This window comes from Herpailurus yagouaroundi, unplaced genomic scaffold, assembly GCF_014898765.1.
Source record: "Herpailurus yagouaroundi ecotype Mexico unplaced genomic scaffold, PumYag 195, whole genome shotgun sequence".
Classification (NCBI taxonomy): Eukaryota; Metazoa; Chordata; class Mammalia; order Carnivora; family Felidae; genus Herpailurus; species Herpailurus yagouaroundi.
In genome coordinates this window covers 11631052-11657513 of record NW_024412426.1, presented here as the reverse complement: position 1 = coordinate 11657513, position 26462 = coordinate 11631052, and the positions used below count along the sequence as shown (strand labels likewise).

The 26462-nt window shown below is 39.4% G+C and overlaps 1 protein-coding gene across 2 annotated transcripts in view; it reads left to right on the top strand.

The window, feature by feature from the left end:
• The window catches only part of NIBAN1 (niban apoptosis regulator 1), a 156607-nt gene that overhangs the window by 50981 nt on the left and 79164 nt on the right, over window positions 1–26462 (top strand). For both annotated transcript variants that reach the window (XM_040446584.1, XM_040446583.1), the window contains exons 2-4: window positions 14325–14455; window positions 17465–17596; window positions 21593–21707. In XM_040446584.1, the coding sequence (XP_040302518.1) occupies window positions 14325–14455; window positions 17465–17596; window positions 21593–21707 (378 nt within the window). The remainder of the gene's footprint in view (window positions 1–14324; window positions 14456–17464; window positions 17597–21592; window positions 21708–26462) is intronic.

Below are 26462 nucleotides of genomic sequence, written 5' to 3'. Positions count from 1 at the left end.
CCAAATGGACAGCTTTGCTCTCTCTTCTGCACTGTTGGGACGCCTGCAGGGATGCTATTAAATACCAAACTGTCCTGATCATAAGACTCAACTGGAAGAATATATTGAGAAGACAGGATTTCCATTCAGTCTTAGTACATTCTCATTCAGTGGGTTTGAGGTAGGGAATAGAATTTTCTATTTTTCTAGATCCCTTAATTTTAAAAAAGAATATGTTGCAGTGACTACAAAAATTGTTTTAAAAGGAAGGCTTTTGATAAAAGGTACAGAAACTCAAGCTGAACCACACTAATTTAATGAATCCTTAATGAAACACAAATCTTGATGTTTTTATTTAATAATGGACTAATTATAGTTGGGGGCAAAAATGGCAAACAAAATCAATTTACTCTATCCATATATTTTCCAGATCTGTTAACTAGGAATCTAAAGTCTTTTTCTAAACTGAAATAACCCATTTGATTTAATTCTCACATGTAATTAAAACGTGCCTTCATGTTGGTACTTAATAAATTCTAGAATGGCAATTGCATGGTATAATGAGGAATTTTAAACTTTGTTGCAGAAGATATGATTGAGTACATAGAAAATCCAAGATAATTTAAAGATAAATTAATTTAAAGAGTTTTTTTTCTTTTAAGTTTCTGGGTATAAAACAGTGTGGAGGTTCCTCAAAAAATTAAAAATAGATCTACTCTATGACCCAGCAATAGCACTGCTAGGAATTTACCCAAGGGATACAGGAGTACTGATGCATAGGGCCACTTGTACCCCAATGTTTATAGCAGCACTTTCAACAATAGCCAAATTATGGAAAGAGCCTAAGTGTCCATCAACTGATGAATGGATAAAGAAATTGTGGTTTATATACACAACGGAATACTCCGTGGCAATGAGAAAGAATGAAATCTGGCCTTTTGTAGCAATGTGGATGGAACTGGAGAGTGTTATCTAAGTGAAATAAGTCATACAGAGAAAGACAGATACCATATGTTTTCACTCTTATGTGGATCCTGAGAAACTTAACAGAAGACCATGGGGGAGGGGAAGGAAATAAAAAGTTAGAGAGGGAGGGAGCCAAACCACAAGGGACTCTTAAAAACTGAGAATAAACTGAGGGTTGATGGGGGTGGGAGAGAGGAGAAAGTGGGTGATGGGCATTGAAGAGGGCACCTGTTGGGATGAGCACTGGGTGTTGTATGGAAACCAATTTGACAATAAATTTCATATATAAAAAAATAAAGTTTCTGGGTATAAGGCAAACATATCGAAGTTAAGAGCTGGTAGTAACCAATTAAAAATGTAAAAGAAAAAAGATTCCATTCATAAGAACAAGACAAATCCATATGAAATTGGGTTTAGGAATAAATCTAACAAATATGTGCAAAAATCTTCATGAATAAAAATGACAAAATGTCATCAAAGAGCATTAAAGAAGCCTTGACTAAATGAAGAGATATGCCATGCTAATGAATGAGAACAGGGCTGCTGTTTGCAGTGACTCAGGATGTTCATAGCAGGAGGCTCCTAACTAAAGAAGGGTTAGCAGAGGTCAAAACCAGCCTGTGCTGCATTATTCACTCATGTGAGGCTGGCTGTAGGAAAGGGTAGCTTTTCCTAGTTTGCATGTAAATGCTGTCTGGGCTAGCAGCAATCTTAGATGGGAAGATTATATCATAAAACTATCAGCCTCATAATAATCACAGATTCACTGTTTTTCCAATCAAAATCCTGACATTGTTTTTCTGTGGGACTTGACATAATTCACTCTATGGAAGAGCATTGGCTAAAGAATATCTAAGACAATTTGAAGAAGAACCAAGTGGGAAGACTTTACACTCCTGATGGCAGAAATTCTTATTTTTTTAAATGTTTATTTATCTTTGAGAGATAGAGTGGGGGAGGAGCAGAGAGAGAGGGAAACACAGAAATCTGAAGTGGGCTCCAGGGTCTGAGCTGTCAGCACAGAGCCCAACATGGGGCTCGAACTCATGAAGCGTGAGATCGTGACCTGAGTTGAAGTCAGATGCTTAACCAACTGAGACACCCAAGTGCCCCCAGAAATTCGTATTAACACTATAATAATTAAGACAGTATGGTACCAATAGCACAGGGATAGACAATAGACTAATGGAATAGACTAGAGAGCTCAAAAGCAACCTATTCCAATATGCAAACTTGGAATATATCAGAAATAGGCACGTGTTGGAAGAAATGCAAAATAAATATTGCTGGAATAATTAGTTATCTGTAGGGTAAAGTATGGATTCATGGCTCATAATCCACACAGAAATTAATTCCAGGTTGTAAAAAGCCTTGTGCTAACGTCCTTTTAGAAGAACATGAGGGAGAATATCATTATGAAGACAATAGCAAGGAAGGATTTCCTAAACCAGACACTAAAAACACAAACCAGAGAGAATAAGATAGTTACATCTGACTTCATTAAACTTTAAAACTGTTCTTCAACACTGTAATCCAAGGGAAAAGACAAGCCACAGATGGGGAAAAGACAACAGAAATGTTTTTATCTGAGAAGGATTCATACCTAAAATTGACAGATAATGCCTATGTATCAGTAAGAAGAAGATGTATGGAGAAAGGATGTGAATTCATAGAATAAGAAACCTGACTGGCCAATAAATATATGGAAAAGTGTTCAACTCACTATTACTTTGATAAATGTAAATTAAGGCACCATTTTCTACAGATCAAAATAGACAAAAATGTATAAGTGGGACAATACTTATAGTTTCTAAAGATGTGGGAGGAAGGAAGTTCTTATATGCTGCTGGTAGGGTGTGAATTACACAGCTTCCCCCCCCCCCCCCGCCCCGGCTGCCGTCCCCCAGAGAGAAATTTGGCAATATCAAGTGCAGATGAAGATGCTCGCACTTTGCCCCAATATTCTATACATACACTCTAGAGAAACTAATACTTATGACCCATTTACATTCACAACAGCATTGATTAGAAGAGCAAAAGAGGAAATAAGTGAGAGGCCCATCAACAAGGAGACAGATAAATCGTGAGATGTGTTAGAAGTATAGATATCCGTTAAAATGAATACACTAGAAATACATATCACACATATACATGATATACATATACATGACATATACGTGATCTACCTATCTGCCTTAAGCAAGCTGCAGAATGACAGGCAAAGTTGTCAGAAAATATGCATAACAATGCTATTAGTTATACATGGATATATGTATTGATATTTACCTATGTTGTAAGAATCTAAAATGACTTATAGGAATAAATACCGCTTTGAGTATAGTGGTGCCTAGTCATGTTGTGGGGCAGGGTAGAGGGGGCTACAGATGTGGCTGTAATGTTTTGTTTAATCTTTTGTTAGCAAATATGGTATATGTTAAGATTTTGTTTAGCTGGATGGTAGGAATATATATTCTTCACTTTATGTTCTATATGCTTGAAATAGTTCATAATTAAAGAAAACACAGACATAGGCAAAACCTTCTTTTTTTTTTTTTAATTTTTATCTATCTTTGGGACAGAGAGAGACAGAGCATGAACGGGGGAGGAGCAGAGAGAGAGGGAGACACAGAATCGGAAACAGGCTCCAGGCTCCGAGCCATCAGCCCAGAGCCTGACGCAGGGCTCGAACTCGCAGACCGCGAGATCGTGACCTGGATGAAGTCGGATGCTTAACCGACTGCGCCACCCAGGCACCCCGGCAAAACCTTCTTATTAGTGGCAACACATCTCATCTCTTGACTCATATAAAGTAGGAAACAGAGAAGAGAGCAGAAAAACTTTGTTGAAGACATTTCAGATATCATGTGGATGATAGGCCTGGTTCACAGCAGTACCTTTTAACCTTGATTTTGTACAAAACACATTCTTAATCAGTAAATAAGAAAATCTACCTAATTAGTGCATTTCCCAGGGAGCCTTATGTTATTAGTCAGCAAAGACTGTAGCTTTAATTGAAACAGTGATGCCATTTAATTGGAACACCTGAATGAGATTAAGGGGTGCTCAGTTAAGGTCAATTCGTTTCCCCTGTGCCCAGAGCCTTGTTGGGTCTCTGCCTTCTTGCTGGCAACTTCTGCCAATTGGGATGTATCTGAGCCAAATGCTTTTACTGTCCTTCATAAATCATTTAATGGAATGTTTTAAATACAGATTCCATGTATTTCCGAATGTATTCTGAAAGACATTGGCATGCTGATTGTACTGATAAATTTAGAACTCATTATATTGAAGCACTAGACATTTGCATTGCTTTTAATTTGCTACTGACCCAACGGTTTAATATGTATAGATTAAATGAAATAAATTAGTAATTGTTTTGGGACTCAATAATGTATTTGGTTGGTTATATCTGTATTCGTCAGGGTTCTCCAGAGAAACAGAACCAACAGAAGAAAGAGAGAGATATTTTTTTAAATAAGGAATTTGGAAAAAAATAAAATAAAAATAAGGAAAGGAATTGGCTCATGGGATTATGGAGGCTGATGAGTCCCAAGATCTGAGGTCAGCAAGGTGGAGACCCAGAAGAGCTGAAGGCTAGCTCCACTATGAAAGCCAGCATGCTAGAAGCCCAGGAAGAGACAATGTTTCAGTCCAAGTTGAAAGGCAAAAAAAACCAACCAAACAAACAAACAAAAACAAAAACAAAAAAAACAAAAACAAACAATGTCCCAGCTCAGGGAAGCTAGAAAGAAGGAAATTCCCTCTTGCTCAACCTTTTTGTTTTATTCAGGCTTTCAACTGATTGGATGAGGCCCACCCAACATTGGGGATGGCAATCTTCATTTTTTATTTACCTATTCAAATATTAACCTCATCCAGAAACACCCTCACCAACACATCCAGAGTATCTGGGCACCCCATGGCTCAGTAAAGTTGACACACAAAATTGGCCATAACAAAAATCTTTCTACTCAAATTTCAGATCATTTCACAAGGCTTCCTGACAATATGGTTTTTATTACCAAAGATTATTTACATTCCTCCATTAATAAAAAAAGGAGTGCTTGAATTCTTCTATAAAAATCAATGTAGTATTTAGTAGAAAGAAAAACTGCTAAAAACACTGACACTGACTGGGGTGCCTGGGTGGCTCAGTTGGTTAAGCGTTTGACTTTGGCTCAGGTCATGATCTCACTACTTATGAGTTCGAGCCCCACATCAGGCTCTATGCTGACAGCTTGGAGCCTGGGACTTGCTTCAGATTCTGTTTCTGTCTCTCTGCCCCTCCTCTGCACTATCTCTCTGTCTCTCAAATATAAAATAAAACATTTTTAAAAATTGACATTGATTTATTTAAAAAACTTTTTTTAATGTTTATTTATTTTTGAGAGAGAAAGAGAGGTGAGCAGGGGAGGGTTAGAGAGAGAGGGAGACACAGAATCCGAAGCAGGCTCCAGACTCTGAGCTGTCAGCAGAGAGCCTGACGCGGGGCTTGAACTCACGACGCATGAGATCATGACTTGAGCCAAAGTCAGATGCTTAGACTGAGCCATCCAGGTGCCTCCCAAAATTGACATTGATTTAAAAAAACAGTTTTTTTTTTAAATTTTTTTTTCAACGTTTATTTATTTTTGGGACAGAGAGAGACAGAGCATGAACGGGGGAGGGGCAGAGAGAGAGGGAGACACAGAATCGGAAACAGGCTCCAGGCTCTGAGCCATCAGCCCAGAGCCTGACGCGGGGCTCGAACTCACGGACCGCAAGATCGTGACCTGGCTGAAGTCGGATGCTTAACCGACTGTGCCACCCAGGCGCCCCTAAAAAAACAGTTTACAAATGTTCTGTTACTCAGTAGTTTTATGACCACTGGACAATTAATTTCTTGATCTGAAAATAGAACGTTGGAATTTATTATTATGATCCCACCTAGCTCTGGAGGTCTGTAACTTTGATCTTTTCATTAATATGTGGAAGTTGGAATGTGATTGGCATTGGCATATCTGTGCTACCGTCCAGATGAACTCAAGTTGCTTTCTTAGGGATATTGTGGAAGGCAGTCCCAGTTATTTATAGTTCTTTTTCATATTTAATTTCCTTGGTGCCTGTAATGACTAGTTTAGAGTAAATGAATCTCACCTGTGAGGACTGGACTCCAAACAGAGCTAAACTTAGAAAGTTTCAGAACATTTGTTAAGGACCATGTAAAATCACTTTATAGGAGAGCAATCTCCATAGAAAAAATGGGGTTTCCATAGAACTTGATACTATCTAAATAGTTATTTCTATTAGAGAGTTAATGAGCCTTTTTCTGTCTCCTTTTTTAGAGCATCACATATAATCGCTTTGGATAATTTTTCACTAATGTACATTACACAAGAATATTTTAATTTCGTGATTAACTATTTTGCTGGCAACAGATTGTCAAAAAAGCATGTGATGAGCTGTATTTTAGACTGTGCTAGATCTGACTTTATTATTGGAGATACTTGGGTTGTTATCAAGAAAATTGTATTCAGAGGACACAGTGCCTGACTGAATTAAGTGGATAGGAATGAGAACCATTTTGGCAGTTCTTAAATTCTTGTGAGGATAAGTTAGAGCATGCTAAAATAATTTTCACTAATGAGTACTTTATCTGCCTTGTAAATAGTTTCAGAAAGTTAGCTAGCCTACAGAAATGTTGACTAGTTTATGAAGTTCTACCTGCACCTTCCTAAGCCTAGCATTATCATCTTTCATTTTCCTAGCCAAGTCACTCCTACTTATCGTTACCCATATACCCAGACTAACAAAACACATATCTAGGCCCCAAATACAGTTCTCTAAAAAATGCACTTTTTTTACACGAATGGTATAGATTCTTGAGAGAGAAGTAGAAACTATAGTAGAAAGCATTTCAAGCAAATATACTTCTGTGTGAGGAAAAGAAAAATGGAATGAAAGAAAAAAAGAATATAATTAGGAAAATAAAGAGAAACCTGGAAGAGACACCAGGACCTATTGTGTTGGAAGGGGAATCACTTAGTAAAATTCCTAGGCTTGTTGCCTGGTTTATTTTAAGTCTGGCCTGATTTCTTTTAATGTGCATATTGTGTTCATTTATATGGTCGCAATCTCAAAGCAAAGGATATTTTCAGGATTCTGGAATAATCTGAGAGCCTCTGATAAAATATGTGCAAAAAATTTTAATAACTATAATTAGACTCAAAAGGAGCAAAGGAAATCTCATTTCAGTTTGTGAATTTCTGCTATGTATTTCTTCAAAACCAAAAAAGGCTGTCTAATGGGCAACCATGATTCCTTCTGAATTCATACTTCTTGTGATGCTTTCTGAAAAAGTAGCTGTGTCAGATGGGTTTAATTTTATTTTTCACACACTTTCCTCTCATATTTATGAAGAAAAAGACAGCCAATCTGCAGCTTCCTTTGGGGACATTAGACAGCTTAGAGAAGTGGCAAAATAAACAAGAGTTATTCTCATCAGATGTGTCATGGGAAAATTGGAAGCATGCTGTGAGGTAATGGCAAAATAATCTTGAAAATTTCCAAGCACGTTTTTCCAAATGAAATGAAATTTAAAGTTAGTTTTCATCTAATTATGGCTAAAGGAAAATGCATACATAAAAATACAGGTATATTTATATACATATCTATCTTCCAACAATACTATTATAATTTCTTCCTCTAAAAAAAGAGAAGGGCAGACTTAAGGTCTCAAAGTTCTAGAAAGCTGTTCACTGGAATAGCTGACCACAGGGATTTTAAATTTTCCCTTGGATAAGGTAATGGGCATTGGAATGTATAGCACGGTAGTGTTTTTCCCTTTCTTGGTGTCTCCTCCATTTCTCTTACTTTTATTAACCTGTGAGGGTATTGTTCTACCAAATCCCTAGTATAGATGGGCACCTTAATTTATTTCAGTGCTGTGGCCATTTGTAGAAAACATTGTTCTTATTTCTGCTGTTAACCTTCAAAATAAAGCTGCCAGTTATTTTACCAGAAAAAGATGGGTTTTATTCAGGAATAGCAGAGAATTGCAATCTGGGACAAGCAAGCTATGGCAAAATCATAAGCAAATCCACTGAACAAAGGGGAGAGGAACACTTTTTTATATAGGTAAAGGGCAAGTTGGGAAGGCTGTCATAAACAAAAAATCCATTGGAGTAAACTGGGAGTGGAAGTAGAGTGGTTTTTCATTGGCTGAGTTGTGACTTTCTCCCATTGGCGGGGCTATTGCTAGGGGAGGAGGAAAGCTTTTCTTCTTCCTGTTGGGATAGTAAAGTAGTATCTATCAGCTAGGTCCATCTATTCCTATTGGATTTGCAATTAATGAAGAGTGGTAGGGTGTGAGAGTTCCCCTGCCAAACCTCCTGACTCCATTTTAGTTAGGTTTTCCTTTTTGAATTTTCACACTGTTCACCCACTGGAGTTGGTGTCTGGCCCTTACATAGCATCTGTAAGTACATGCGGATTCATGGAATCCTCTTAATAGGTCAAGCTTTGTGGCCGTATTAAAGGTACTGGGCCCATTTTTAGAACAGGGATTGCAAAAAATTGAAGGTCTTTCAGTGCAAAGGCAAGTATATTGCAAGCCTAACTCAGAGTTTTGGATCTCTATGAGTTTTGGAAATGAGGAAACTGTTCTTTGTTTATTCCTAAGCATGTCTGTTTTCTATCCAGAGGGTCCTGGCATGATTTTGAAATATTTAATATAAGCTCTTGGGAGAGTTCTATGTTTCTCTTCTGTGGATTAATATCTGAAGTAAATCGTAGAGAACATAAGTTGGTTTATATATTTCTTGTTTTTAACACAAAGTAGAGTTCCTGCCAGATAAATTTCAGAGAGTTGATGGGATTAAGGCTGCCCATGAAGAATTTTTTACTTTTCCTATGGAATCTGTTCAAAAACATCACTGTGCTTAAGCACACACACACACACACACACACACGCACACGCACACACACACACACACACACACACACACACCATTTAGTTCAATTATGAAGAATCCAATTTATCCCCATTCTCTAAGGCATTTACTGGAAGAGAGAGTCCTTGGGCATTATTCTGTGTAATTAGATTTTTGCACCTTTGTATTGTGAATTGGGATTTCTGATTTCTCCACCCTAAGGTGCACAGTGATGATGCTCAGAAGCCTGAGACTATAACTGATGTTATAATTCATCAGGACTTTTAAACTTTTATAATTTAAGAAACTCTGGGGGGAAAACAATAGTGGATATTATACTCTATTTTATAAATATTTAAAATATTTTTTAGAGCTACTTCTCTTATTCCCCCAAATTAATCTTTTTTTTGTGTGTAATGTTTATTTATTATTGAGAGACAGAGACAGAGTGCTAGTGTGGGAGGGGCAGAGAGAGAAAGAGGGAGACACAGAACCCGAGGCAGGCTCCAGGCTCTGAGCTAGCACAGAGCCCGACGCGGGGCTTGAACCCACAGGCCGTGAGATCATAACCTGAGCCGAAGTTGGATGCTTAACTGACTGAGCCACCCAGGTGCCCCCCCCCCCAAATTAATCTTCACCAGAAACCTCAACAGTGTTTACGAAAATGTGTCAAAGGCTTAATTAATCCTCTTCTAATGTCTGGATTTGGCTCGGTTTTCAGGAAATAGCCACTTTGTTAAAATAAATCCATTTTTTAAAAATGTTTGTATTTTTCTTCTTCATAGTAACAATAAAAATGTGACATCTGAAAATAGCGATTTTTGGAAGGTAATATAGGGAAAAAAACCAAAGATGAAATGTTAAGTAAATAAAACTGGGCACAAAATATGATATTCTCAAACTATTAAAAAATAATTATAAAAAATATTAGAAGGAAATATGGCAAAATAATGTTTGGATTGTTTATATCTTTCACTACCTATCACCTGTTTTTCTAAGAGTATTTGAAGCAGGGATAAATATATTTCAGAGAAGATTTTAGAACAGGTTATAGTTGCATTGACAGTGCAGATGATGGGAAAACTAGAAATAATCCACTATAAACAGTATCTTTCAAGAAAGAAAACTAGTGATAAAGACTAGATTTAAGTTGAATTACTACAGATCTGGAAGGTTAGCAAAAAAACTTCTAGAATAAAAAAATATACAAATCTATTCAGACTTCATGTAAGTTTTACCTAGACACTTATATACTTCCCATGATTACAGACTGGTCAAGAAAAATAAACAAACTAAGGAAGGTGTTTGCTCGTAAATAATTCTCCACATCTAATTTCATGGACAAAATTCATCTAAAAGTTTAAAAGGAATTAATCAGGGGGCGCTTGGGTGGCTCAGTCAGTTAAGCATCTGCCTTTGGCTCAGGTCATGATCTCATGATTGATGAGTTTGAGCCTCTTGTCGGGCTCTGTGCTGACAGCTCAGAGCCCAGAGCCTGCTTCTGACTCTGTGTCTCTCCCCGCCCCCCTCTCCCTCCCCCGTTTGTGCTCTCTTTCACACTTAAAAATGAATAAACATTAAAAAATTGTTTTTGAAAAGGAGTTAATCAGTAAGAGTCTTATTTTTTTTTGAAAAAACAAATGAGTTGAGCTTTGAAAGTGTATATTTTTAATAACAAATATTCAAGCTGAGAATTGGGCCTTTCTCCTTTCTGGGGACATTGGCATGGGTTTCAAGATTATGATGCATTGTACTTTGCTTTATTCTTAAATATTTACTCAACCATTCTTTCATTCATTCAACAAATATTTGCTAAGTACATAAATACAGTATATACCCTTGGAGGAGAGATAAGCTATATTTAAACAGCTGTAGCAAAGTGGAGCACAGTTTTGGGAGAACACAAATGAAGGTGAGATTGTTTCCACCTGGGGAGAGCCAAAAAAACCTCTGTTGGGGTTGGAATTTCCATCTGGGCTTGAAGGATCTGAAAGTGACTGGCAGGGCGTTTAGCGGGAGAAAGGAGAGGTGAAGGCGTGTACAGGGGACAAGGAGATTTCATTTGAGTAGGAGAGGTAGAAAATAAAGACAGTTGGGGCCAGATCACAGGGCCTTTGGTACTGGGCTAAGTGGTTACTACTCTGGGCAATGGGGAACTGTTGAAGTTTTTATGAAGGTAGTGACAATGATCTTGTAGCAACGTGTCAAATGAAACTTGTCAGACCAGGACCAAGAGGATTGTACCTCTATGACTATGAGGAATGCCTCTTATGGTTTTCAAGAGTTCCCTGGGAGCATTAAGGGCAAGACTTGGATCTGAAGGACAATTTCCTACCCTACCGTCTGGGCCTTGTTAACTTGTGCTAGCTTTCTCGTGAGAGGAACCATGGTGGCCAGCTTGGACTCAGCCTCTCATGTTCTGCTCCGTCAGCCCTGGACTCACTCTGGCCATTCCCCAGAATCTGTCTTGGCCACACTGACCAAGCTTTGGCTTATTTCCCATAATCCTCCAGGCTCTGTGTATCAGCACTGGTATTCCCAGCTCCCACTCTGCCTTTGACTTTTTTGTTCCTCTTTTGGAGCTGAGAGCTAGTATGCTTTTGGTAGTTTTTTGTTTTGTTTTTGTTTTGTTTTTGTTTTGTTTTTTTTCTGCTGTGATTAATACTGAGGGCAGATTAAGAGACTTTTATGGTGTTGAAGCTGTACTAGTTTGGGTGGGGGCAACAGGGTGGATCAACAAATATTGTGGGAATAGAAGTGACAAGATCCAGGGGCGCTTGGGTGGCTCAGGCAGTTAAGCCTCTGACTTCGGCTCAGGTCGTGATCTCACAGTTTGTGGGTTCAAGCCCTGAATCAGGCTCTGTGCTGACAGCTCAGAGCCTGGAGCCTGCTTCAGATTCTGTGTCTCCTCCTCTCTCTGCCCCTCCCCTGCTCATGTACATGTGTGCTCTCAGTAATATGATGAGATTTCTCCTCTGTCTTCATTTTATACGAGGAGGGGAGTTAACTTGTATAAGTCCCCACTGCTGGTGAGTAGCTGAGATGGCACCCAAAGCCATGTTTGTCTGACTCCAGAGTCCATTTTCCTAACCACAGTGGTGTTTTGCCCCAACACCAGGCTTTTATTTAAATGTCAAGATCTCTACTTAGGTGTTCCTTTGTTTGGGTTTAGATAGGCTTAATCTAAAATCGAGATACATTTTGGGAATCACTTGAGGTTCTTTTCCCCCTAGAACTTATGATAGTTAGCTGTTTCATTCACATTTTGAACCAGTCGTTAGGTTAATTACCATAGAAAGCTGTAGTCCCTTTTTTATAAATGCTGCCTGGTGGAAGATGTGTTGGTACTCAAATCACAGAAGCATTTTTTCTCATACATTGGGAGGGAGTGGTGGCATCATAACACCTCAGTAGAGGCAGGGCATCCTTGACTGAGGCTTTGTGATGTGGCAGGAAATCAAGTTTCAAAGCTTTGTAGAGCTCATCATAAAATGGCATCCACCTTCTTTCATTTAAATCCAAGTGCTTGCAAGAGTGCAAAAATTAGTGTCATAAATTAGCAGGCTGCCCTTCTGCGAGACAAAATAGTGGTCACTTGGACCCAAAGGGCAGATTTTGTTAATTGTTTCTATGTTTCGGTGAGGTGAGGCTCATTCTCATTGTGGGAATTCCTAAAGATATCCCACTCCTATGTAAGAAAATTATAGACAAGGATATAGAATTTTATTTCTTATGCACTATATAAAAGCTAAAAAAATATTAACCAATTAGATAATTATAAAGTCTAAGTATATTAAAGTATTATGCAAATACTGATTAATAGTAATACCATAGACTCACAGAGCAAGCAAAAGCATGCTGATTCAAATTATAGGAGCTTTTATTTGCATTTCTACAGAACCTATTATTAGTGGGTCTCAACACACCTTTCAAGTAATAGTTATTAAAGCCCATAAGTATGACCAAAAAAGATCATTTTATTGAGGGAATAAGGAAGAACTCCCCCTTTCCTCATACAGAGTAGATCTAAATGCCTGATCTAAAGTAGGATTCTCTATAGAAAGAGTATTCATACACTATGAGTGTCTGGGGCTATGATTCCATACATATAGAAGTTGGCAGCTATGAATTCAAGGTTCTCATATTGAGTATCTCAATCTATGTGGTTAGAACTCTTCACTTATTTTTGAAATTTTATATGCATAATAGCTCTAAACAAATCTTGCCAGTATATTTTAATATTTCTCTGTGACTATATCAAATTTGAAAACAAAAATTATGCAAAGCTCACATGAAAATATTTTAAAATATTTTGGAATTTTTATAGCACATTAATTTTTTTCTCAAGATAATATCTTATTCCAAGGACTAACAGCTTGTAAGCACAGCCAGTGAGACCCGTGTTTATTTCTCTACTTTGTAGCAAGTCCTTGAAAGGTGAGGATTTCTAATCTGTCTGGGAATATTCCTTTGCCTTTTCTCCCCTATTTCTTTTTCTCCTTTCCCTCCTTTGCAACTTAACCTACTCTCTAAAGCTAATAAGCACAGGTTGGAAAAGTTCAAGAATATTCCTAGTGCCTGACCCTCCTCTTTCTCCATCTCGAGTTCTCAAACTACCCCTCTTCCCCCCATGATTGATCCTAAGCTTCATTTTCTTCTGGTGCTAAGTCATCATAATGCAGTTGTTGGTCACTATTGTAAGGCAGCTGTACTTCCAGGGTTGTACTTCAATGTCATGTAGATTTCAAGAAAAGCATGAACTAGTGAGTACTTTCCTTTATAGTTAGGGACACTGGAGCCTGGAGAGAATGAGGGACTTGACTGAGGACATCCAGCTGATTTCTGTCTCCCTGGAATTGGGACCACAGCTCAGGTCTCTGGACTCTTAAAGTGTTTTCCTCTACCTCATAGTAATTATATAAGGCTTTGAGTCACACAAAAAATTTAAACCAGAAACATAGGAGCAGAACTAGAAGAAACAGTTGGTCGATTTTATCCTGGGCTGTGGGTCAGTGAGATGAGGTGGAACCTCAAGGATCGAAGGAAGAATGGAATGATGTGCGTGCAGAGTTGAAATGGTGGCCCCTGGGATTACTGCCTGGGAGTTGGATGACTGGAGGTAGAGGGGAATGAAGAACAAGCTGGAGTGGAGAGCCGGATAAGGTAGAATGGTAGTCATATAGGGATTTAGAAGGATGACTGAGTTTATAGCCAAGGCAATGGGTTGTTGATGTAAGATGAAGAAAAATTCTATTGGTTACTGGATGGATGGTCCTTAGGGACAGCACAGACTCTCAAGATGACGTCAGAAGGGGAGGGAGAGATATAGGCATGTATGGCATGTTGCAAAGTTCTCAGGAAATGTGAACTAACAAATCCCTGGTAAACAGTGGTACTAGTGGGGTAGATATGTGTCTAGTTTGTAAGAGATGCCACATTTCTAAATTCTAATTTTCTTATTTTTTCTAGGGAAAACTGAGGCTACCATCAAAAACTTTAGTCCCTTCTATAGTCGTCAGTACTCTGTGGCCTTCTGCAATCATGTTCGCAGTGAAGTGGAACAGCAAAGAGATTTAACATCACAATTTTTGAAGACCAAGGTAACCCGTGGACATTTGGTTGACAAATATCTCCCACTGAAGAATGCTTTATAACATACCATGTTTCAGAAATAAACAGTAATTTGAATGGCAGTTCAAAAAAATCTGTCCCTAAGAAAAAAATCTGTTCTCAAATCACTTCATGCTCAAAAAACGTTATTTGCCTGGAAGTTAGAATGTGTGATTCCTTGCTGATGGTGTAATCCATACGAAAAGAAACCTAGCATGGTCAGTTTTATTGTTTTTCCCACACTGATGCTTTAATATCAGGAAATTGGACTTGCTGTAGTGAGTTCAATAAAAAAAAAGTCATAATTTCAGTGCCTTGGACTATGGGCATTTTTGTTTTGGTCATTGATCAACCGTGATCTTCTCTTCTAATCCCCTAACTTACTCTTTCTCCCTTGCTCCATCATAATAATTACCTACACGTCAACAAATATGTATTGATAACCTACTATGTGCCAGGCCCTACTCTAAAATTGGGGATCAAGACAAATTCTCTGCTTTCCTGTTTATATTCAAAAGTAGGAGACAGTAAACAAATAAATAAACCTATATCAGGGGATATCAGGTGCTAATGAATGCTTCCAAGAAAAATAAAGCAGAAGTCTTATTTTAGAGAAGATGGTCAGAGAAGCCCCCTGTGGAGGTGAAATTTGAGCAGACACTCAAGTGAAATAAGAGTAGGTAGGCTGGGTGAATATCTGTGGGATAAGGAGCAACAAGTGCAAAGGCCCTGCAGGAGCCATAGCACATCAGGAAGGCTATGTGCTGAGAGCAGTGTGAGCAAGAGACAAGGGATGATAAATGACTACAGAGTGAAAGGGAAAGACCAGACCATGTAGGAGCTGTAGACTGTGATAAGGGTTTCTTTTTTTTTTTTTTCTTAAGTTTATTTATTTACTTTGAGAGAGAGAGAGAGAGAGAGAGAGAGAGAGAGAGAGAGAGCACAAGTGGGGGAGGAGCAGAGAGAAGGAGAGACAGAATCCCAAGCAGGCTCCATGCCCTCAGCACACAGCCCAGTGCAGGGCTTGAACTCATGAACCTGTGAGATCATGACCTGAGCCGAGATCAAGAGTCAGATGTTTAACAGACTGTGCCACCCAGGCACCCCAAGTGTTTTTATTTTAAATGTGAAGAGAAGTTATTGGAGGGTATTGAATACAAAGTGACTTACAATTTTAGGCGACTTCTTTGGCGTCTCTGCAGTGAATAGACTATGGAGAGGGATAAGAAAGGAACTTGGAGACTGGTAAGGAGGAGCCGGTAGCAGGGCAAGAGAAGGGTGAAGGCAAACTGGACTTGGGAATCACGAGTTCTCTTTTGACCATGTAAGTTTGAGATGGTTATTTGATTTACAACCATGAAAATATTGAATAGGTAGTTGAATTCTCTCATCTGCAGCTCAGTGGAGAGGTAGAAACCAAAGAATAGATATTTGGTAGCTGTTAGCTTATAACTGGTATTAGGCCATGGGACATAATAAGGGAGAGTATCAATAGAGAAAAGAAGATATTCATTCCACAACCAAGCCCTAGAAAAGGAAAAGGATCCAGCAAGGTGGACGGACAAGAAATAGTCTGTGCGGGAGGAGAAAATCAGGAAAGAGGAATGTGCCAGAAGGCCAATGAAGAAGGGCTTACAAGAAAGAGGGAGTGATAAACAGGTCAGATACTGCTGAGAGGTTGAGTGAATTGACCAATAGATTTAGCCACATGAGTGTGTAGGGATAACTGAGTGTTATCCCCATAAAACAGTGATTTTTAGGGAGTTTGTTACTCACAATGTAGGAAGTTTGTTAAAAACGCAAAGTTTGGTTCATAACCCCCAGAGATTCTGATATAGTAAATCTAGAGTAAGGCCACATTTTAACAAGCATATCAATTGATTTAAGCGGCCCAGGTTAAAAAAAAAATGCACATAAAACTATAGAGTTCAGCCTATATATCGGTTCAATCTCATTTAAAGAGAAAAGTGAGATTCTCTCTTACCTGTTAATGAGGCAAGATAGGAAACTGCCTCTTTATCTGTCAGGACAGAATAAATTCAGAAGGCAATTTAATTCATCCCTTAGCCAATTCTTACAAAGATTAGCATATCTATCCTCTCCATATGGTTCATGTAAATTTTGCTTGAAAGTGGAGGGATACGCTTCTAGAGGCACTTTGATTTTTTTAATAAAGGGAAAATAGATGTAAATTCAGTGACATGTGCAAGACAGGAGGCCCATTCGTATATTCTGAGATAATACAGGAATTATACCATGAGACAGGATGTGAATTATTCCCTGCACAGTTAACCCAAAGGGAGACCTAACTAAGAATCTAACAGAGACTCCCCTACAGCACGTATGTCACCAGGGTTAAGGATAAATCCTCAAACTTTTTACTTAAGTACAAAGGTAGAACTGAGGTTTGCTGGCTTGCCTGCTCCATCTTCAGCCAGAGGGCAAACAAGGTCTCCTTGAGGAGCATGGGGATGTGTTTACAGCCAGGATCCCCAGGGCTTTTGGATCTGGGAAGCCCATTGAACACTGACCCTCAAGATTACACCTGACAGTGTGATGAATAGGGGAGCAGCCTTTTAAATCTCCTATTTTTGGGCATGTTCAAGGTGTTGGGGTAGATAGCCACAACTCACACTTAACTACCTCACTCCCTCTCTTCTGGAGTTTATGACAGGTTCATTAAGTGCCACATATATACAAAGCACAACCTTATTCCTATAATCCCGATTCTACCATCTACTTCTCTTCTTGTAGCCTAATGGAGGGAAATGGAAGTCACAAAAATATCAATAAGACAAATATTTGCATTTGGTCAGAGGGAGTAGGAAGGGGAAGTGTGGAGGGAGGTGGGGAAGCAACAATTTTCTCAGGATCTCACAAGATCTCAACTATCACAAGATAGTTTCCTAAAATAGTCCTTGAACTGCCATGCACAGACTTAGTTGGTAGCATGCTGTGTTATTTGTTGTAATAATTAATCATATTCACCTTATTTAAAGCCACCACTGGAGCCTGGAACTGTTCTGTATGAAGCAGAGCTATCACAGTTTGCTGAAGACATAAAGAAGTGGAAGGAGCGGTACATTGTGGTTAAAAATGATTTTGCTGTGGAGAGCTATGAGAACAAAGAGGTAAAATATTTCCTAGTTTTCACTGGTTCTTGCACCATTTTCAAACATGGGCCGGGTTGATTGACATACCCTCTCCTTTGACACTGATTCGGTCAGTAAGCACTCACTCATGCAGATACTCACTTCAATTAACATGTTTACTGAATGCCTGGTATATGCCAGTGTCCTAGAAGGTTCTGAGCATATAACAGCAGCTGAGAAAGATGCATGCAATCTAGTGGGCAAGGTAGACTTGGAACAAGTAATTGCAAGTGAGCCTGAAGATAAGTTACACTGAATGACCAATGCAGGGGCCTTTACTGTGATCATTCAGCTTTGAGATCTTTTTCAGTCACTGCCTGATATCTCCCCCTCTCTGCTCAGTGTCTCCATATCTTCCTACTGTTAAGCCTCCTATGTGACAAGTGTCTGAGGAGTTAACTTACTAAGACTATGACTGAATTTGCTTGGTTGCTAAGAATTCAGACATTTCCATACTTTATGCCGCTTACACTTAATGGATTTCGTTTAACTTTTTTCTGCTTATCATATTATTTTCCTATAAAATAATTAGATTATTAGCTAATATAATATGTCTGTAAACTACAGAGAAAATGAGGTAACTTGTAAAGTGCCTAGCACGTGAGAGGACTTCAGTCTTTATTGGTTCCCATTTTTTTCCCCATGGAAGGAGGTAATTTGGCCTAAGAGGAAAGAACCCTGGGCAGTGAATTTGAAAAACTGAAGTTTAGGTTGGGCCTCAATTAAAGTGGAGAGTCAGGCTGAATGATCCCATTGGTTCCTTCCAGATCTTGCACTGTACACATTTTTAGTTTACATCGATCCTCAAGCTCCTTTTGAAATGAATGGTTACTGTTCAAACAGTTCAAGGTAGTAACAGGTTTAAAACTGCTTTCTTAACTCAGTTCAAGAGTACTTGGCACAACCTCCATGGATACTTTGAGTAATATTCCTGATGCTAAATCATTAGGAAGAGGCTTTAGACTGACAGGTCAATGTGTTTCCTTTCCATTTCTGATGGAAAGTAGAAATAAAATACAGTTCAAACTTATTCCACAGGCTACCAGGCAATGCTCAAGTGCTCTCTTAAGTAGTCTTACTCTTTCAACATTCATTAAGCTAATATCTTCTCTGCTTATTGCTTATCTATATGAGGACTTTATTCAACACCTGATTTGCTCTCAGAAGCACATTGTCAATGCAGTACATACAATAATGATAATAATAACAAATCATCTCATATTTTGGATGGCGCATTACAATGTTCTTTCAGGGAAGCTTGAGAAGAGGCAGTTATAGCATCATGGTTAATATAATGCACGTTGAATCAAACCTTTGCCGGTTAGTAGATATGTGTCCTTGCGTAAATTGTACATCTCCTTGAGCCTCATTTTTCTCATCTGTAAAATGGTGAGCATGATCCCTTCATCACAATGTTGTTGTGAGCATCAAACAAATGCATGCATTGAAGCACTTAACATATGGCCAGGCACTGGCAGAGCCCAATGTAGGGCTGTGGCGGTTTGATTACTGCTAACTCATTGGGAGAAAACACAATAGAGTTTGCTCTTGGATTTATTAGGGTTTTCACCACATTTGGTGCTAACTGAAATTTTAATTTTGTATCAGATTTTGGTGTTTTTTTTTCTTCCTCTTTTCATTTTTTCAAGCTTGCCCCTTCCACTTGCGATTTATGGACTGCATTGTTTTCTTTGCTTTGCTTGTCATTTTTTAAAAATGTTTATTTATTTTGAGAGTGGGAGTGGGAGAGGGGCAGAGAGAGAAGGAGAGAGAGAATCCCAAGCAATCTCTGTGCTGTTATGCATAGCCCAATACAGGGCTCGATCCCACAAACTGTGAGATCATGACCTGAGCTAAAATCAAGAGTTGTACACTCAGCCGACTGAGCCACCCAGGTGTCCCTGCTCATCGTGTTTAGTTTTATTTTTATTTAAAAAATTATTTTTCATAGTTTTTATTTTTGTTATTTTTTTAAATGTTTTTATTTTTGAGACAGGGAGAGACAGAGCATGAGCAGGGGAGGGGCAGAGAGAGAGGGAGACACAGAATCTGAAGCAGGCTCTAGGCTCTGAGCCGTCAGCACAGAGCCCCACGTGGGGCTTGAACTCATGGGCTGTGAGATCATGACCCAAGCCGGTCAGACGCTTAACCAACTGAGCCACCCACACGCCCCTTTTTTTCATCGTTTTTAAATAAACTTGCTCAGTTTGTTAAGATACGGTCACTGAATTTGATAATAACTACATATTTTTTTAAAACTTGGAAATTTAAAAAATGCCCATGCAGTTTGCCATAATTCCTCAAGGTTTTAATAATATCCTGTTTTTTTAATTTATAGAAGGGCATTTTAAAAAAAATTATACCTAAGAGGGGCGCCAGGGTGGCTCAGTCGGTTAGGTGTTCTTCTTCAGCTCAGGTCATGATTTTGCGGTTTCTGAGTTCGAGCCCCATGTCGGGCTCTGTGCTGACAGCTCAGAGCCTGGAGCCTGCTTTGGATTCTGTGTCTCCCTCTCTCTCTTCCCCTCCCCCACTTGTGCTCTGTCTCTCTCTATCAAAAATAAATAAAATGTAAAAAAAAAATTTTTTTTAATTATACCTAAGAGTTATATATTAAGTACCTATAAATTGCCTATTGCCTATTATTCATTGAGAGTCCATTTTTGGCAGGTAATTAAGCAGGAGAAAATGAAGCATTCTCATTTGATAATCAGGCCCTACTTCCTGTCCACTTTCTGGACAGACTGGGGTGTGATTCCTGGATTTGTCACCAACTTACCACTGGGCTACTGGCAACTTATTTGAGCTTCATTTTCCTCATTTATAAAATGGAGATAATAACTAATTCATAGCGCTCTTTTGAGGATTAAATAACATCATGTTTATAAAAGCCCAGGTTGGGGCCGTTATAACAAATAACACAATTCGGTCTTGAGGCCACTCTTAACTGAAATGCTCCTTAGACTTTCTCAAAGTCGCCATTTCAGATTCTTCTCTGTTATGCTCTGGGTCCCTGAGGCGCTTAAGCAGCTGATGAGTGGTTCTTACAAACTGGAAAACCTTCTTAGACGTGCAAGAATTTGCTTTGTTGGGTCTCTTCACTCGCCATCCTACTGATGCAGAATATGTTATTGTTATTGTGATTTTGTTGCCCTGATCAACACCATTTTCCTTTTCCCCAAGACTACCCTCTAGATTTGGAGTACTACAATTTCCTGGTTCCATTCCTGATTTGCGTTTAGGCTGTTCATCTCAAAATTTTGCCCTGACTTAAGCCCTCCCCTCAGATGCACATGCTTATCTTTTTGTCCTCGCGAGTGGATCTGCCCACAAACTGCTTGTGGGCTTAGCAATCCTCTGCACCTCTTTGACATTTCCCGAACCACAGAGCTTTTCGTCTGCTGGCCAGACTTTGTTCTGATGTCATGATGTTACCTTTCCATCCCAGACCATTTCACTGCAAAACAGTCTCACGTAGTGGCATGTCTTATCATGGCAACGTTTTTATGTTTTTGGTGAAAATCCATGGCAACCATAATTGCAGTTACATGTCCCGTATCTCACTAGTCGTCAGTCCCTAAGCATTTTGTGCAGTAAGTGTCTGTATGCATCCTCACTCTTGTGGTTAATAAGAATGATTCAGGTGCCAGCGTCTGAAATGGTTAAGTGTGGTGCAGAATTTCGAGAAGTTACTGAGATTATGTTTTCCCCACTTGAGAAACATAGCTAGGATGAATCTCCTGGGATTAAAGACTCTGACTTACCATGTTGTGACCATCACGTGAAAGTATTAAAGTAATACCTTGCAAGGAACAGGTATGCAAAACCTATTTTTAAAAGATATGGCTCTTAATGACATAGTGGAGGAGTTGCTATCTCTGAGTCGTGTGTGCCTATGTCTATGTCTAATAGTACTGATATTTTTCAAAAATCCAAATGGAGAAAAAAATCACTTATTTATGCTTTTTTTCTCCCCAGGCCTATCAGAGAGGAGCAGCTCCTAAAAGCCGAATTCTTCCAGCTGGTGGCAGGGTGTTAACCTCAGAAGATGAATATAATTTGTTATCTGATCGGTTTTTCCCAGACCCTATTGGTGAGTTGCTGAGCGTTCTTTCTCAAGACAAAACTCCTAAACTTGTTTTATTCAGCTAGACCAGTGGGTCTCAATGGGGGAAGAGGATTTCACGCTCCAGGGACATTTAGCTGTGTCCAGAGACATTGTTGGTTGGATAGAGGGTAATGACACTGCTAAACATGCTACAATGCCCAAGACAGCCCCTGACAATGACTTACCTGTCATAAAATATTAATAGTTGCTGAGGCTGACAAATTTTGGGCTAGCCACACATTCTCTGTAGACAAATGGAAGATGTCATTTCTCTAATTTGAGTAAACATTTTACCACTTCTGTTATTTTCAATCACATTCAGTAATACACAAGTCAGTCCCCGTGTTTCTAGCCCGTGGAAAATGTACCATTCATTTGTCAGGCATCTTAAGGCCTTGGAATATATGCCAGCTTTAACAGCAATACACAGGGTGGCAAAAATAAATAGGTAGGGTCCAGTCTGTGCAATATGCAATACCACCATTAAGCAAACAAGTCCAGACCTGTCTGGGAATATTATTTTTACAATTTTAGGATGATAATGCAGTAAAATATCCTAAACTGACAAAGTACTTTAAACAAACGTTGCAGTCACTCATAGGTACTATTTAAAAATAGCATTGCATTAATCAGCGAATCTCTAAGTAATAGCTGATTGTTGCCATGGAAAGAGTATTGAACGATAAATTTGGAGGCTGGATTTTTATCTAGTTCTGTGACACTTATCAAGTGCTTTCCCTAGCTGTTACTGATCCTCTGTGGTTTCCGATTCTCCTACTCTAGGTCCTTGAACTTAAAAATCTAGAAGGATCTTTCCAGCTCTAACATACTATGATTCTCATTTATTCCACTTTTTCCATGTAGAAAAAGTGATGGATAATATGTAGACAAAATAGCACGTTTCATAGAGATTCATGAACTGTGGAGAACAATTCCATCTGGCTTTGTGTAAATCACACCACACAGTAATTACTTGGTTTCTTGAAGAGAGACCTGGTTCTTAAAATGGGTATAATCATATCATTAGAATTTATGGAGAAAATTATAATTATTTTATCAATCATTATTTTGGTGCAGAATGCTTAGCATAGGGTTTTTAATAGCACTATTATAGGATTAGTACATGGACCATAAACCTAGACTAACAAACTATTACTAAGTAATTCAAGCTAAAACAATGCTTTATGTGTACTGTACATATTATTATATTTCCTTTCAACATCTACTTGTATGTCATCTTGGCTCTGGAGCTGCCACTAGAAATGGGAATACCAACTTGATGACTCTTCAGAATCTCTCCAGCAGAACTTTCCAATGAAATCAGTCAGAATAGACAATACATTTATCGGTTTTTTGGTGAAATCATATCAGAAGGAATGAAAAGGAATAAAAAACACAAGGCCTGTGTGACTAACGCTGTTTGGCCCAAGGCTTCAGTTTGCGGTATTTCAGTGACTTTTTTTTTATTGTATGGTGTGGCTCTCTGGGTATTAAAAATAGAATATTCTACAGTAGATCATTTGTGATATCTTTGTAACTCAACTCAGAAAAAATGCAGACTAATGGCCTCTGGAAAATTGTTGTACATTGTTAAATGGGAGACAACTAGAGGCTAAGAGGAGTGAATTTTAAGGGGCTTGCTGAAGCTTTTAAATGCAGAGGGTCAGTGTTGCTTTTGACTTATTTGTATAAAACTGACATCTTGGAAAGAGTGAGGGGAATGGTTTCATAAAACCATGTTAATCGGGAAAGACTCACTGTGTGATACTAATTCAACTGGAAATAGAATAAAGGCACAATAAAGATGGGAAGCATTAACCCCACTTGGGAAAAGCACTGGAGGTTATGAATGAATATGTCTTCTTTACATGCTATTCTACCAAGATGATGTATCAATAATGCCTTCCTATTTGGCTAAGGTGATTCACTTATTTAACAGTTATTTAGAATCTCATTTGGTGCACAAAACAAAAGGCTCAAATACATAAAGCTTTATTATTTTGCTAAAAATATTTTTGGATATTGCAAGTCCAGGGCTGGTGGGACAGTTCCATAAATGTCAGGGACCCTTTCTAGCTTTTTCTCCCTTTGTCTCTAGGTCATTGCCCTTATTGACATAGTCTGAGGGGGCTGCTGGAGCATCAGGCAGGGGTTTTCTCATTCCAGACAGCAGGAAGGAGAAAAAAGGAGGAGGTGGGGCATTCCCTTTCTTCAAGGACACTTCCAGGAAGTTTCGCTACCTCTCTAGTTTATATCCCATTGACCAGGACATAGTGGCTGGGGCACACCAAGCTGCAATGGAAGCTGGCAACATAGTCTTTGTCTTAAGCAGTCACTTGCTCAACTGAAAGTTAGGGATTTTATAACTAAGAAAGAAGGGGAAAATAGATAATGTGTTACTGTTAGAGGTCTGTGCTACCAAATTTCATCATTCACTCGTTTGTTCGTTCATACATTGATTCATTCTTATATTAAGTGCCTGCCAGGTAGTTTTCGAGGTCCTGGTGGGCCAAAGATTGTGCTTCTAGTGCATTCTACTTTGTTACCTTCAGCTTTCAGGACATTGAAATAGAGTCCCCATATATGCCCCAGGAAATCTGTTTTTTATTTATCCAGTCTTGATTTATTAATTTGCCAGTAGCAAGACTCTGTTTTGGAGTGGCTTTGATCCATTGTTGGGTACGCCCAGTGCTTTCAGTGGCCTCTTAGAGGGTTCTTTTTTCCTCCCCTTCCCTGAGATTGGTGCCCTTTTTATGTAGGCAGGGAGCACAGAGCTAATAAGCTGGGGGTCATTTAACCAAGTGTAATATATAATTGGAATGCATGGAAGGAAATAAAATTTGGGCAGGGATATGAATAGTAGCATGGTTTAACATGAGTTTCTTAGAATTGATTTTGAGGTAAGTGGTAAAAGTCCACTGTTTAAAGCTTTTAAACCTTCCTAGGATAACATAGCACATTTACTCAGCAAACTGTAGTTGAACATCTAGTCAGTTCCATGACTGTGCTAATGGTTGAGCATGCAAGGATATGTATGATGCAATTTCCATCCTCTGGGAGCTCCAGGGCAGTGGTACTGCTTCTTGGGGAGGGGAACTGTGTGAGAACCAGTGGGGAGCTCATCTCATTCTGTGCCCTCCACCCTGAGTGTGAGTGCCAGACATGAAAACAGATCTCTGCAATATTTGGGGAGAATAACATAGGGAGCACACAACTCTGTCTCTAGTAGTACAGTGGTGAGGGTGTGTGCCAACAAAGACACCCCAAGGAGAAACTTTTAAATGGACTTTTGAAGGATGAATGAGGATTTTCTAGGCAAAAGGATTTTCTAGATGGAAATGAAAGAGGAAAAGGTAATAGGAACTGTAGAAGCTACCTGCGATATCATGGAATGGATGACCACGCCAAAGGAGAGCAGAGACTAGTGAGAGTGGAGGGAAGCCAGGACAGAACAGGGCAAACACCAACACTTCACAGGGGGATGGAGAGAAGGGACAGAGGAACCAGTAAAGCTGGCCAAGAAGAAACAATTTTTTAAAAAGCACGAAGGACACCAGGAGAGAGGTGATGCTACAGGTCAAAGGGAGAGAAGAGAATGTTTTCCAAAGAAGGGGTAGTTAGCAGCAGCAACAGATGTTTCAGATTAGGTTAAAAAGTCTTAGGTAATGGGGGCACCTGGGTGGCTTAATCAGTTAAGCATTGACTCTTGATTCTGGCTCAGGTCATGATCCTACAGTTGTGAGATCTGTTCCTTTCTTACATAAAATGGGAACCCATCTGCACTGAGCGTAGAACCTGCTTAAGATTCTCTCCCTCCCTCTCCCTCTGCCCTTACCCTGCTCACATGTGCACACACACACACTCACTCTCTCTCTCTCTCTCAAAAAAAAAAAAAAAAAAGATGGGGAGGGATCCAAAACATAAGAGACTCTTAAAAACTGAGAACAAACTGAGGGTTGATGGGGGGTGGAAGGAAGGGGAGGGTGGATGATGGGTATTGAGGAGGACACCTGTTGGGATGAACGCTGGGTGTTGTATGGAAACCAATTTGACAATAAATTTCATATTAAAAAAATTTTTTTTAATTTTTAATGAAAAAAAAAAGTCTTAGGTAATATAAAAAAAGAAAGGCTTAGGTAATGAAGAATAAGCCCCAGGTTGACCATTAGGATGACATCAGTGAGCTTGGCACTGGGGTTTCAGGACTGGTGGGGCAGGAACCAGACCGAGGTGAGAATCGGGTTGCTGCTCAAAGAAGCAAGTGTTGGTTTGGCAGCGGTAGGGAGGAGCGGGGACAGGAGTGTGAGCATCTGCACAGGTGGACAGGTGAGCCTGAGGAAGGCCAGTGGGGATGCGCAGACTCTGTGGAGCATTGCTATGAGGAAGTTGAGAAAGAGGATGTCTGGTGGCCCTGGCTGTCTTTGTCAAGTAGCAGGTGAGGCCACCTGCTGGAGCGAGACAGGTAGAGCTGGTGGATGGAGTGAGAGGAGCCTGAACTGCCATTTTCCACCATCCTGTGAAGACATCTGCTTCATGGTTCTGTTCCACGGCCTGCCCCAAAGAGTTTCCCTCACAGGCTGACATAAGTATTTTAAAGTTTAATTTGAGAGAGAGAGAGAGAGAGAGAGAGAGAGCGCGCGCACAAGATGAGGAGGGGCAGATTGAGAGGGACAGAGAATCCCAAGCAGGCTTCGTGCTGCCAGCTGCGGAGCCCGATGCAGGGCTCAAACTCACAAACCA